Raw genomic sequence first — 15,463 nt, 5'->3', positions numbered from 1 at the left:
AGAAAGAAGCAGGTGAGGCAAAAGAGCAGCAAGTGAAAAGGGCTAGGAAGAAAAACTCATGCTCAAATTGTGGGGGTTTAGGGCACAACAAAAAATATTGTAGAAATCCTGCCAAAGAAAAGGGTCCAGTGAACAAGGGAGGGAGAGGAAGAACCTCATCATGGGCTGCAGAAAGGGCACCAGCAGCAACTTCAATTGCAGCACCAGCAACAGGGAGTGCTGCAACAACTCCAGCAGTAGCAGCTCCTAGGCCATCAGCAGCAACTCCTAGCCCATCAGCAGCAGCAACTAAAACCAGGGCACCAGCTTCCAAGGCAACCAAACCACCACAAGTTGACAATAGGAAGAAAAAGAAAACTGCTTCTATGAATGCTCTTCAAGGATCTCTACCATCTCAAGCCAGCTGTGTATCTAAGCAATAACATTTTAGATTTAAGTATGTTGTTGGATTTTTGAGTAACAATGAATTATTATGTATTTTGATACAATTATGGTCCTAAGTTTTTTAATGACAATTCTGAATTATGGGTTGTATAATTTGTCTTTGCAGTTGGTCAATTGCATAATATATGTCTTCACATTTTGCCATTAATCATTGTTCTCAATTATAGACAATATTTGTACACAAAATAACCAAAATTTATTCATTTCATTGAAATTTTCAGATTACATCTCCATATTCATCAACATAGACAACTACACTACATTAAACTTCCCATTAAACAAATAGTTTGACCATAATTAAACTACACACAATAGAAACAACAACACATATCACTATAGTCCCCCATGTGTTAATTCCAAGTGCTTGAACACCTTCACTGCTACTTTTTATTTGTTGCTTCAACTTTTGATTTTCTTCATTCAATCTCCTCTTCTCTTGTTCCAAACAAACAACCCTAGCCTTGTATACACTGATATCAGTGGTAAGTCTCTGTTTTTCAGAGATCAACACATTAGTTACATCCCTCTGCCACTCCAAAATGTCCTCATCAACCCATTCAAAGTAGTCGCAACCTCTCTTTCCTGTCTCGAAATTATAGAACTTGCAAGATTTGAACCTTCTACCTGGATTATCATGAGTCCACAAGGTCCTTTGAGCAAGAGGAATCCCACAATTGCATTTTATTACCTTTCTTCCAGGGAGATGCATGGTGCGCGAAAAAATTGCAGTAGCCTAAAATCGCAACAATAACACAATTAGGAACGCAATTAATGACTCCAACTTGCCTTATCTGGTTCGATTTGAGAATAATTCCAATGTATAAGGGCCAATTTTGTGGATAATCGACAATTAGGGTTCTTGGAATTGAATTGCAGAGGAGAGAGAAAGAGTTTGGGGGAAATTGGAGGGAAAAGGAGGAAGATCGTGGAAAAAAAAAAGAAAAGGGTCTTTTTTAAATGTCACGTGAGTGTCACGTGCTGGTCAACGCCGGAGTTGACCAGTCAACGTTGACATTCCGACGTCTGGTCCCAAGTCACAAATTTTTGTCAAATTTTGTACCCTTTTCACAACTTTTGCTTTAAAAGGTCCTTTTTAACAAACAAATAGACTTAAAAGGTCCTTTCTGACAAAATTTCCTAAAATTAATGTACACCCGTTGTACACAAGACTTATTCTAAAGATGGGGGAAGAGTAAAAGATCTCTTTCTACAAAACATCTTTATCAAAGACTGAATCCTTAGTGTTAAAATTGAAAGGTGCATTTCTAAAGACCTATTCTCTTCAACTTGTTTTCAGTTCAATTTAGTTCTGTTCAGCTTCAATAAGTTCAGTTCAGTTCATTTTATTTTTCTTCTCTCATAAAATATTCAATTCAATACAGTTTAGTCAATCAAATTAGGCCCTAACTTAGGGCCTGTTCCGATTGACTAAACTGAACTGAACTGAGCTGAGCTGAACTGAACTGAACTGAACTTATTAATTAGTGATTTTTAACTACGGATTAGTGATCTTTGATTATTTATTGATTATTTATTACTATACATATGTGTATATACAAATGTACATATTAAAATATTTACGAAAAATATACTATATAATTATAATTATAAAATGTATGGAAAATATATTATAAAATGTATGGAAAATATATTAAAAACTTGAAACCTCTAAACATTTTAAACACATATACTATTTAATTTAAAAATAAAATAGTATTAGGACAAAAGAACACAAAACACTTACATGTATCTAACCCATTTAAACAAATTTTAAATATATATATATATATATATATATATATATATATATATATATATATATATAAGAACCAACAAGAAAAGCTAAAATTTGCTACGGCCCAACACCCTAACCCACTCTCTTTTCCTTTAATTAATAACAAATCTTACAAATAAAGAATTAAAGATGCTCTAACCCCAAATAAAGAGAAATATGTATAAAAAAAATAGAACCATTTGAACAATGAATTGTATCATTATTATTATTGTTATTATTATTATTATTATTATTATTAATTATTGATGATTATTATTATTATTATTATTATTATTATTATTATTATTATTATTATTTATTGATGATTATTATTATTATTTATTGATTATTATTATTAGTATTATTATTTCAATTATTATTGTTGTTATTATTATTATTATTATTATTATTATTATTATTGTTGTTGTTGTTGTTGTTGTTGTTGTTAATATTATTATTATTATTATTATTAATATTATTATTATTGTTGTTGTTATTATTATTATTATTATTATTATTATTATTATTATTATTATTGTTGTTGTTGTTGTTGTTGTTGTTTTTGTTGTTGTTGTCGTTGTAATAAGAGTTTAAAAGAATGAAATTTGGCTTTATATCATTAGCATTATCATTAGACATAAATTAAGAGCTGAACTGAACTGAACTGAACTGAACTGAACTGAATTTCAACGGAACAGAACAGACCCTTAGTTACTGGAATACATAACTCCATATCTCATTGTATGACGGCAGTTCGGACTAAAAATTGTAGTGGTAGTACCGGTAATGGAAAGAAGCAACATCGAATCCAAGCATGTTATCCTTAGTACACTAATAAAGATATTTGGGACCCACTATGATCTACTTTTTTCTGTTATCAGACCATTCAAACACGATTATCAATAACACAACATCTCCTTCCTTCCTCCTCTAGCTTTATCCATCATTTTATGATTCTTTCTTTATAAAACCAAACCTAAACACTAATAAAGTTTCCGACACCACCCAGATTAGTAAAGTGTTTGTTTTAATATTTTACATTTTATAATATTATGCCAATTAAACTTTTCCAAAGGATAGTAGTTGATTCTTCTGCTTACATTCCCTCATACAAGTGAATACAAATTAATGCTTTAAATTTGTTCTACAGATTATATAGTGAAACATTTCGTTATTCACATATGTTGTTTATTTTGTAAGGATTTGATCAAATCATATTTATTGATATTGTTTATAGTTAGCAATCTCTTGATTCATTCTTTAGGTTGATAGTCAAAGATATCCCTTATTCTTTGCTAATGTATCTAGACAAGTACTTTAATGCATCTAGTCATATTATATTGCTTACTCATGTACTATATATACTCATGGAATCACATCAATATAGAAAAAGCTTTCCAACATTCTCTTTTCTCATAACTCTATCATATTTCACTTTCACTTTATTAGATGAATAGTGAAAAAAGTCAAAACTTTCACTTAATTATATATAAAGAGAGTATTGTAATTCACTAATTTTAAACTAGCTGATAAGTTATTTATACAAAAGCATTACTGTAATTCATAGGTTTTAAATTAGTTAATACATTTTGATTTTTAACATTGTTTTTGTGATACAATTCGTATATTTGAAAAAAAAGAAGTTATATTAGATTTTGTTAGATTCCCTTCAATCCATAATACGAGTATCAAAAATTTAACTTCCTAATGATATTTAATTATTGATAATTAAAGATATCTATTCGTGCTATATATATTAAAAAGCGTTTCAAAGTAAGTCCACACCTCACATGGTATTCTCTCGGCTTCCTTTGTGGTTTAATATCAATTTCAAAGATTATTAGAAGGTTAACCGTTAAACTGTGTCATATGATGTGTCATTTATAGCAAAGAAAATAAATGACATGTAATAGTAGGGTTGAATCGTGAAATTTATGGGTAATTATTGTTATACATATAATAACGAACTTGAGGCGTCGTCCGAGCCTAACAGCTAATAAGATAACACGTCTAATAATTTGCATTTCTACGTGCTTTGTAAATGAGTAATTAAGAAAGTATGTCATTAGTTGTATAACTTTATCATACTATTGTACATGTATCGTCAAAGATTGTTAACCTTACTCTAAAGACAACATACATATTCAGATTCTAAAGATTACTACACAGTAAAACACGCTTTTAGAAACTCTTTTCTATACTTTTCATTTATTCTCTCTATACATAGCTAAAATTACATTTAAAATGAAAATTATACGAAGTATATGCTAATTAAAACGGAGGGAGTATGATAATTTCGGTGACAACATAAAATAATGATATTCATTAAGGTGGCAACAAACAAACAATAGCACCTTCCACTAAAATGAAACCAACAAAAAACATGTAGAATTATTCCAGCTCATCAACTTCAATAAGGCTTAAACAGTCTCATGCAGCAATAATCATGTCCCACTCAAATAATGCTTTTTGTCCATTTTACTAATTACAATATTAATCTTTCTCACTAATTTCAGATCTCTGCTTTGCTTTGACTACCCCACTTAAGAAAATGACGGTTTTGCCCTTCTCTCTTTCTCTCTCCTCACCACCAATAGTACAACGTAGTCCCATATATAGTGGCATAGTGTTTATGGAATTAAGTGGATAGACCATTATACATTTATACCGGTAGATAATGAGAATCACAGAATTCTCATTAGATTTTTATTTTTTATACACTGTAATATATCATAAAGCAAAAGGGTATCGTTAAAAATTTGGAAAAAGACGTGGTTTAAGTTTATCTCTTTTATAGGTATAACACAATTTACATTAACATAACTTAAATTTATTGCGAAATTTTTTTACTCAATATGAATACAAATCAATTTCGATTTGATTTGGTTGGATACATTTGTCATATTGCTCATATGCAATTTTCTTGTCATTCTTGTAAGAGGAAATATAATTATGTCTAATTTGATGAACAATCCAAAGCTAAACACAAACATATTCCTTATGCTTTGCTATTTTTAATTCACTACTTTTGACTATTAGTTTTACAATTGCATTCTGTGTATATATGAAATTTGTTAGAATGAAAAATGAGAAAACCACTAATATCCTTACACATCATTTTGGTTTAAAATTCAAATTCACTTCTGTTTTTATTCTCAACGTTCTCATATTTTGACAATGATATGGGTCAGGATATTAGTGGTTTTCTCATTTTCTCATTACTCGTTCTAGCAACATGCTATGCTCTTAACGTTGCAGATTGACTAATCTCAATATCTGTTTCAAAATATTACAGTTTGATAACTTCTGCTATATGGAATATAATAAATGTTAATAGCTCTACTATAAATAAAAAATGTCAATGGTTAAAAATATGCACTAATAAATGTAAATATTTTTGATAAATTTTCATAAAAAAAGAAAAGAAAAATATCATTATAATTAAATAAAGTACATTGTTGAATTAGACCAAATTTCAATCCTCATGATTTTCTATTTTTCTTGATAAGTATTTACGGGCTAGACACTTGAGAGTAAAGAGGAAAATTAAGGCCGTAAGGAAATCTCTACACCAAACACCCTCACTTGATAAGATTCGAACCGGCAAGCCAATACTTTGTAGTGTACTTGTTAGGGCCTATATTTAGTGTACATATCATATAGCTAACGGGCCTATTTCATGTGCCCTAATTATTTGTATAAATACACTACTCTACACTCTAATGAAAACTACGGAATTATTTTCGTGACATGGTATCAGAGCTAATTTCACTCTAAACCCTAACTCTCTAAATTTTTCTCTATTCTCTACACTCTAATCTCTATTCTCTATTCTCTACATCTCTCTGTTGAATATTTGATCATGGTGGATGAATCCAAGATCGATCCTTCTTCTCCCTTTTACCTTGGCTCTGGTGATCAACAGGGGAACCTAATTACTCATGTCGTCTTGAAAGGCGAGAATTACCTTGCGTGGTCTCGTGCTATAACCCTATCATTGAAATCAAGGAGAAAATATGGCTTCATTGATGGAACAATCTCTAAACCTACTGAAAAGAAAAAAATGCTCGATTGGGAGACGGTCAACTCCATGTTGGTCTCCTGGATATTGCGGGCTGTAGACTCCAAGCTTGCAGCAACGTTTCCCTATTTTGAAGAAGCAAGGAAATTATGGGAATACATGGAGAAAAGGTTTTGTGAGGCAAACGGCCCTCGGCTACAACAAATTCGGGCTGCTATTACCGGCTGCAAGCAGACCAAGTCCATGACCATCGAGGATTATTACGCGGTGCTTATGGGTTTTTTTGATGATTTGAATCGCCTTAAACCTCCCCATGGTTGCGAGTGCGGCAACTGTACTTGTAATGTGGCCGAAAAATATGAGCTTGATAAGGAGGAAGAAAAATTGCACCAATTTTTAATTGGTGTTGATGACGATAAATATGCTACGGTGAGGACCAATTTGTTGTCTCAACAGCCTCCTCCGACCCTCGATCGTGCTTATCAGGCGTTTCTTCAAGAGGAACGCTCACGTGGTATTGCTAAAGGGAAGGAAAAAGAGGATGCTCATGTGTTTGCGGTGTCTTCTGATCGGAGGCCTATTCAATCGCCTCAGACGGTCGATAAATCAAAGTTGTTTTGTTCCCACTGCCGGCGCAAAGGACATGACACCACGGGTTGCTTTATGCTCCATGGTTACCCGGATTGGTGGCTAGAGAAGTACGGGAAGAAGGGGGGGTCAGCCACCTCGGGACAACCCGCAACCTCCGCGCACAACAGACCCCCTGCCTCCCCTGCTGCCGCTGCTGCACCTTCTACTCACGGCAGACCCCCTGCTCGGGCTAATGCCGTGGGTCCCTCTATTGGTGACACTCCTCCTTTGATCTCTAATGATACTCTATCTACTTTGTTTGCTTTACAACCTGAACATGTCTGTGCTTTAGTGACTATGGTGAATAATCAAAACCAAGATAAGATGAGTGGTGAGTCTATCTCTTTGTCTTGGATTATTGACACCGGCGCATCACATCATGTTACCGGTGATGATTCTTGCTTATTCGATGTCCACTTTATTCACCCTTGCCCGGTTGGACTTCCTGATGGTGCTAAGGCCCTTGCTACGAAGGAGGGGCGTGTGTATTTGGCTGAGAACATTATTCTTGATCATGTTTTATTTGTTCCTAAGTTAACTAGCAATCTAATTTCTGTGTCAAAAATGATCGATGATTCTCATTGTTTTGTCCAATTCACTGATTCTTTATGTGCTATACAGGACCAATACTCGGGGAGCCTGATTGGAGCCGGTGAACGGATAGATGGACTTTACTACTTTCGACGGGTTCCTAAAGTGTGTGCGGTGACTGATCCGAAGGCTTCAACATTCGAGCTCTGGCATCGTCGTATGGGGCATCCGTCAGACAAGATTGTCAAGTTAGTTCCTGCTATTAGTGCTAGTTCTAGTAGCAATTTTTTAAATAAACCATGTGAAATTTGTCCACAAGCTAAACAATCTCGAGATAGTTTTCCCAATAGTGATAATAGGGCTAGTCGTATTTTTGAGATGATACATTGTGATTTGTGGGGGTCTTATAAGACACCTTCTACTTGTGGTGCTCATTATTTTTTAACGATTGTTGATGATTTTTCACGTGGTGTTTGGGTTTATTTATTGAATGACAAAACTGAGGTTTATTCTTCTTTTTGCTCTTTCTTTGCTATGGTTAAATGTCAATTTGATGTCAATATTAAATGTGTGCGGAGTGACAATGACACCGAATTTAAACACATGATTCCCTATTTTAATGACAATGGCATCTTGTTTCAAACCTCTTGTGTTGGTACACCACAACAAAATGGCCGGGTTGAGCGTAAACACCAACACATATTAAATGTGAGTCGTGCATTGATGTTTCAAGGCAATTTTCCAATCTCCTTTTGGGGTGAATCTGTTCTAGGGGCGTTTTATTTAATCAATCGTACTCCTTCCTCTTTGCTAGCTAATAAAACTCCATTTGAGCTTCTTTTCGGTAAACCACCAAATTTTGATGAGTTGCGGGTTTTTGGGTGTTTATGTTTTGCCCATAACCAAAAGGCAAAAGGTGACAAATTTGCTCCTAGGAGTCGAAAGTGTGTGTTTGTAGGTTACCCTCATGGGAAGAAAGGTTGGAAATTGTATGATTTGGAGACCGGTGACATTTTTGTATCTCGTGATGTCAAGTTTCACGAGACTGTTTTTCCTTTTACACGTGATGGGGACTCGAGTGATGCTAATGTGGGGAGTGATGTTGTGGCAACCGAAAATGGTGGAGTTGATTATGATTTTTTAGAGGATTTGGAGTATGTGTTGGAGGCGAGTGAGAGCTCTCTTGTACCTGAAGCTGCAGGGGGTCATGGGGTGGTTAATGAGCAAGAAACCCACCAGACCACGCCCCACACAGAGTCTGCCGCGACCAGGCCGCAGGCAACGCCTGTCAGCCGCGACCTGGCCGTGGACACGACTGCCAGGCAGCCGTCTGTGCTGCAACCAGACCTGGCCGCCCAGTCGGTTCCTCGCTCCTCCGAGGCCTCTCCTTCGTTGGCAGATTCGGTCAGCCCTATTACGGCTGCTCCGGACTCTTCTTCTCTTGTCTTGGACCGTGGTCAACGTTCAAGGCAAGCCCCGGGGTGGCACCGGGATTATGTGGCACACACTATTTCTCTACCTAGTCCATCTATCTCTCAATGTTCATCGGCAACTCCAAGCTCCTCAGGTACTCCCTATCCTTTAGCTCATTTTGTGAATTGTGATAAATTTTCTGTGCGCCACAGTGTGTTTATTGCAGCTATTGATACGATGGTTGAGCCTCGTAATTTCAAGGAGGCTATGCAACATGAAGGGTGGAAGGCGACTATGCAAACTGAAATTGATGCATTAGAAAAAAATGGCACATGGGTAATGGACAAATTGCCTCCGGGTAAGAAAGCTCTTGGGTGTCGATGGGTTTACAAAGTCAAACTTAATTCTGATGGCACACTTGAGCGATTGAAAGCTCGTCTTGTTATCTTTGGTAATCATCAGGTTGAGGGTATTGATTACAATGAGACTTTTGCTCCTGTTGCTAAAATGGTCACCGTTCGTGCTTTCCTTGCTGTCGCTGCTGCAAAAAATTGGGAATTGCACCAGATGGATGTCCACAATGCATTTCTGCATGGTGATCTTGATGAGGAAGTTCATATGAAGCTTCCCCCTGGGTTTCATGGTTCTCAGCCTGATATGGTGTGTCGTCTTCTGAAATCGTTGTATGGTCTTCGGCAAGCACCTCGTTGTTGGTATTCTAAATTGGCCGCCTCTCTGAAAAGGTACGGTTTTGTGCAATCGTACTCTGATTATTCTCTCTTTACTCTGCAATCTGGGTCTATTCAGCTTAGTGTTCTGGTGTATGTTGATGATTTAATAATTTCTGGTAATGATTCTTCTGCGATTTCAACATTCAAGTCATATTTGAGTGACTGTTTTCATATGAAAGATTTGGGTGTTTTGAAGTATTTTCTTGGTGTTGAGGTTTCTCGTAGTCCGGAGGGCATATTTCTGTGTCAACGGAAATATACACTTGACATTATTGCAAAGTCTGGTCTGTTAGGTGCTCATCCGGCAGGTACCCCTATTGAGCAGAATCATACTCTGGCAAAATCAGAGTCCTGTTTGCTTTCTGATCCAGAGCAGTATCGGCGACTTGTGGGTCGTCTGATTTATTTGTCTTTCTCTAGATCGGATTTGGCATACGCGGTGCATATTTTATCTCAATTTATGCAACACCCGCGACAGGACCATTGGGAAGCGACTCTTCGTACAGTCCGGTACTTGAAGGGATGTCCGGGTCAGGGAATTCTTTTGAGTTCCGATTGTGATTTACATATTACAGGTTGGTGCGATTCAGATTGGGCGGGTTGTCCCTTGTCGCGTCGTTCCATCACTGGCTGGTTAGTATTTCTTGGTGCTTCTCCCGTACCCTGGAAGACTAAGAAACAGGACACTGTGGCCAAGTCTTCTTCAGAGGCTGAATTCCGCTCAATGTCTAAAACTACTGATGAGTTGAAATGGTTGAAGGCTCTTCTTCTAAGTTTGGGTGTTTCGCATCCCCGTGCTATGAGTTTGTTTTGTGATAATCAATCTGCTTTGTATATTGCTAAGAATCCGGTTTTCCATGAGCGTACAAAGCACATTGAGGTGGATTGTTATTATCTTCGTGATGCGATTCAGGATGGTCTCATTAGTCCATCATATGTGAAGACAACGGATCAATTGGCGGATTAAATTACCAAGGCTTTGAGTAAAAGTCAATTCATGTATTTACTTGGCAAGTTGGGCATTTGTGACTTGCATGCTCCAACTTGAGGGGGGGTGTTAGGGCCTATATTTAGTGTACATATCATATAGCTAACGGACCTATTTCATGTGCCCTAATTATTTGTATAAATACACTACTCTACACTCTAATGAAAACTACGGAATTATTTTCATGACAGTACTACTGCCTATCGGTAATAATAGTTAATTAATTAAGCATAATATAACTACAAATATTATTATACTTCATAATAAAATACTGTAATAATAAAAAAACAAAAATACAGTTTTACATTAACTCAAAGCGTTGAAACTTTCTCTCTCTAGATCCGCCTAAGCGGCCCATATCATCCACCATGATTGCTACTATCCAAGCCTCACACCCCACCTCTTCTCTTCTTCTTTGCAGCTCACTATGAGCTTTCTCTCTCTAAAATCATGCAAATTTCACTTGGGTTTTTTCCTCCATTGAAGGAACCCATGGAAGTTCACTGTAAAATGAAGAAACTTGCTTTCATTTTTACACTCCTTTTCTCTCTTAACACAGTTATTTACAGTGTTACAGATCCTGGGGACCTTGCAGTTCTTAAAGAATTCAGAAAAAACCTGGAAAATCCTGAGCTTTTGAAATGGCCTGGTAATGGAGATTCTGACCCATGTGGAAATAAGTGGGAATTTGTGTTTTGTTCAGATGGAAGAGTTACTCAAATTCAAGCTAAGAATTTAGGGTTGAAGGGTACTTTGCCTCAAGATTTCAATAAATTGGAAATGCTTTCCAATTTGGGGCTTCAGAACAATGAATTAACTGGTATGATACCTTCTTTTAATGGGTTAAAAGAGTTGAAATATGCATATTTAGATTTTAATAATTTTACTTCAATTCCTGCTGATTTCTTTGATGGGTTAGTTAGTTTGCAAGTAATGGCATTAGATCATAACCCAAATTTGAATGGTAGTAATGGTTGGTCTTTACCTGTTGGGTTGCAAGATTCAGCTCAGTTGGCTACTTTGTCATTGGTGTCTAGTAATTTGGTTGGTCCATTGCCTGATTACTTAGGTAGTTTAGGGTCATTGACCGAGCTTCGATTGTCGATGAATCGGATCTCCGGTGGGATTCCATCGAGTTTTAATGGATCGAATTTGCAGACATTGTGGTTGAATGGACAGGATGGTGGTGGGATGACTGGCACTCTTGATATTGTTGTGACAATGGAGTCATTAAATACTGTTTGGCTTCATGGGAATCAGTTTAGTGGGGTGATTCCTTCCAATATTGGGAGGTTAGCTAGTTTGAAGAAACTTAATCTTAACTCGAATCAACTAGTTGGGTTGATTCCGGCTGGTTTGGCTGACATGGAATTGGATCAATTGGATCTAAACAATAACCATTTCATGGGTCCAATTCCGGAGTTTAAGACTAAGAATGTTACGTATGATTCGAATAACTTTTGTCAAAAGACTCAAGGAGCTCTTTGTGCTCCGGAAGTTATGGCACTTATTGAGTTCTTGGGTGGGTTAGAGTATCCATCAATCCTTAGTACTTCATGGTCGACTAATAACCCATGTGTTGGATGGTTGGGAGTGATTTGCAATGACAATAAACAGGTTAGTGTCATTAATTTGCCTAACCGTGGCCTTAATGGTACACTAAGTTCTTCGCTTGGGAAACTCAAATCCCTTCAAAAAATCATACTTGATAATAACAATATCACTGGTCAAGTTCCCTCGAATTGGACCTCTTTGCAGTCCCTCACAACAGTAGATTTGAGTAAAAACAAACTTTCCCCTCCATGGCCAAAATTTGGCAAAAATGTCAAAATTGTTATTGATGGTAATTCTCCACTTATTTTGCCCCCTCAATCACAACCTTCAGCACCTAATGGTCAATCCTCACCCTCCAAGGGCTCTGGCTCTTCCCATGACTCTTCCCATGGCTCTTCTCAAGCATCTGAAACTAGAAGTCCTCCAAGATTTAATATGGTTGCAATCATAGCTCCTGTTGCAGCTTTGTCTGCCCTTTTGTTAATGGTAGTTCCTTTGTCTATTTACTTATGTAAAAGGAAGAAACATGTCCACCAAGCCCCAGAGTCATTTGTGATTCACCCAAGAGACCCTTCAGATACAGATAATGCTGTTAAAGTAGTTGTTGCTAATAACATCGCTGGCAATACATCCATTGGAAGCGGCTCTGGTAGTATGAATAGCAGCGGGATGGGTGAGTCCCATGTCATTGAAGCTGGAAATTTGGTCATATCAGTTCAAGTTCTCCGAAATGTGACCAAAAATTTTGCCCCTGAGAATGAGCTAGGTCGTGGTGGGTTTGGAGTTGTTTATCAGGGGGAATTGGAAGATGGAACTAAAATAGCTGTGAAGAGAATGGAAGCAGCTGTAATAAACAACAAAGCACTGGATGAATTCCAATCTGAAATTGCAGTCTTGTCTAAAGTCCGTCATCGACATTTGGTATCTCTTCTGGGATATTCAGTCGAAGGCAATGAGAGAATTTTGGTGTATGAGTATATGCCTCAAGGAGCTCTTAGCAGGCACCTCTTCCATTGGAAAACATACAATCTGGAGCCTCTATCGTGGAAAAGGAGGTTAAATATTGCTTTGGATGTTGCAAGAGGGATGGAATATCTTCATAGCTTGGCGCACCAAAGTTTCATACATAGAGACCTCAAACCTTCCAATATATTGCTCTGTGATGACTTCAGAGCGAAAGTTGCAGATTTTGGGCTGGTAAAACTTGCTCCTGATCAGGGGCAACAATCAGTGGTCACCAGGCTGGCTGGAACATTTGGATACTTGGCACCCGAATATGCTGGTAAGCTATCATTGTTCAACTTATTTTTGTAAAGCTTATTGGATTAAAAGTTGCAATATCAGCTTTTTAAGTTTTAACAGATAACATTCTTCCAATATGCATTAAGTTCATTAATTTATTCTTTAAGTTGTCATCTTCGAAGAATTGTGGAATACTGACATGCCTAATTAAACAGATACTGAATTGCTTAGATAAGATGGAGGAATATATATCTGTTGCTTTGTACTTTAAAAATTAACTAGGAAAAAAAAAGGCATAGTAAAGTGGCTATACATATGCATCGTAAGTTATGGATAGATATTGATTTCATTATCTAATGGAATCTCCTCCTTGCCTTTTGGAAAAAAGGCATAATAGAGATTATAAGAAACAAAATATGGTATTTTGGCTTTCTTCACAGTGCAAAAGAATAGATGTCATACATGGAGTACTCATACATGGTCCTCATTGCTTTTCACTTCTTTCATTGTCATTCGGTCGTGGTTTCCCTTTCAAGCTGGTTGTTTTTTTTTATTTTTTTATTTTTATAATTATGATGCCCTGAGACTAGTACAGTAGTACATATCTACCTTTAACGTCTAATACTGCAGCATTAGTTAACCATATGCTTGTCTGCTTCAGTCACAGGAAAAATCACGACGAAAACAGATGTTTTCAGCTTCGGTGTTGTGTTAATGGAGTTATTAATGGGAGTGATGGCACTTGATGACAAGAGGCCTGAGGAACAGCAGTACTTAGCAGCATGGTTCTGGCGGATAAAATCAGACAGAGAAAAGCTATTGGCTTCCATTGATCCAGTTCTTGATGTGAAAGGGGAAACAGTTGAGAGCATCGTAGCAATCGCAGAGTTAGCAGGCCACTGCACAGCCAGAGAGCCCAATCAACGGCCTGATATGGGCCATGCTGTCAACGTACTGGCTCCACTAGTCGAGATATGGAAACCGTGGGATGATGATTCTGAAGAATACTCTGGTATTGATTACAGTCTCCCACTAAATCAGATGGTGAAGGGATGGCAAGAAGCCGAGGGCAAAGACATGAGTTATGCAGATCTTGAAGATAGCAAGGGTAGTATTCCTGCTAGGCCTACTGGGTTTGCGGAATCCTTTACCTCTGCTGATGGTAGATAGAGAAGGGTTATTGTTGATATATGTTCTGTATTTTGTAGATATAGTTTGTTGTTTTCCTTATTCTCTTTGTGATCTTCTCAAATCACTTGTGTTCATATCATTTAATGTTGTTGTATTTGTTTTTTGATGTTAAAGTTGATAAAAGTTCAAGTGTACAACAGATCTCCCGTTCAAGTTTTCTTTTTTACGCATTTTGCGGTCAGTATATTGTATGATGGATATGTAATGAATTTCAGAATGTATGATAATGATTAAGGATGCCTTTCTCTTAAACCTGTTTATGCTTTAGCTCAATACTCCAGGTGCCGAAAATCTGTATGTTTCATCTCCTCGATCATTACCATCACTCTATTAGGAAGTTTTGGGTAGTTTAAATTCAAAAACTATGTAAAAAGAACAAAATCTTACATTCACTAGTAGTATTAGTACATATGTACCCCATACAATTTTGGCTTGAGATTATAAAAAGAAGCTCCATGCCATCAAGTGGTCAAGCAAGGTTGTAGTCTTGCAGAGTTGTAGACAAACTGAAGTTAATCCAAGAAAGTGTGATGAATTTTATAAAATTCAATTATTTTGGCAATTTCCATAATAGATTAATAGTTGTGATTCAATAATATAGAGATTTTTTTACCGAAGAAGATGAAGTTCACTGATTCTATAATTTAGGCCATGTTCACGTCACCTTAAAAAAAAAATATTAAGTAAAAATAATTTCACTTCAGTAAAAATCAGTAAAATTAAGTCCAGTTCAGCAAAATTATTTAAGTTCATGTACATTGATGCTTTTTTTTTTTTTTACTAGGATTTTTTTTTAATGTAAATTATTTTTCCATGTATTGCAAAATATTGTCATACAAGATTTTTTTTATACTTCACATTCATTTTTTTTATGCAAAACTTTTGTCTACACTTTTATCACATATTGTATAGTTATAAAATATATTTTTGTACATTTTTTTTTG

At 36.3% G+C, this 15,463-nt stretch overlaps 1 protein-coding gene across 1 annotated transcript; it reads left to right on the top strand.

Moving 5' to 3' along the window:
- The first annotated feature begins 10,764 nt into the window (after positions 1–10,764).
- On the top strand, positions 10,765–14,689 carry LOC145596862 (receptor protein kinase TMK1-like). Its single transcript, XM_081653054.1, has 2 exons — positions 10,765–13,368; positions 13,990–14,689. The coding sequence occupies exons 1-2, from the start codon at positions 10,983–10,985 to the stop codon at positions 14,496–14,498; spliced, it is 2,895 nt and encodes a 964-aa protein (XP_081509180.1). The 5' UTR covers positions 10,765–10,982; the 3' UTR covers positions 14,499–14,689.
- The last annotated feature ends 774 nt before the right edge of the window (positions 14,690–15,463 follow it).

This window comes from Chenopodium album, chromosome 2, assembly GCF_948465745.1.
Source record: "Chenopodium album chromosome 2, dcCheAlbu1.1, whole genome shotgun sequence".
Taxonomy (NCBI): Eukaryota; Viridiplantae; Streptophyta; class Magnoliopsida; order Caryophyllales; family Amaranthaceae; genus Chenopodium; species Chenopodium album.
The sequence above is the reverse complement of the archived record's forward strand: the minus strand, read 5'-3'. Positions and strand labels throughout refer to the sequence as shown.

What these genes read in the sequence shown, in the direction of transcription:
- LOC145596862 (XM_081653054.1), top strand. Translation starts at nt 10,983, where the DNA reads ATGCAAATTTCACTTGGGTTTTTTCCTCCATTGAAGGAACCCATGGAA. An exon ending in CTTGGCACCCGAATATGCTG is followed by an intron (nt 13,369 to 13,989) that starts GTAAGCTATCAT and finishes TGTCTGCTTCAG; the next exon opens with TCACAGGAAAAATCACGACG.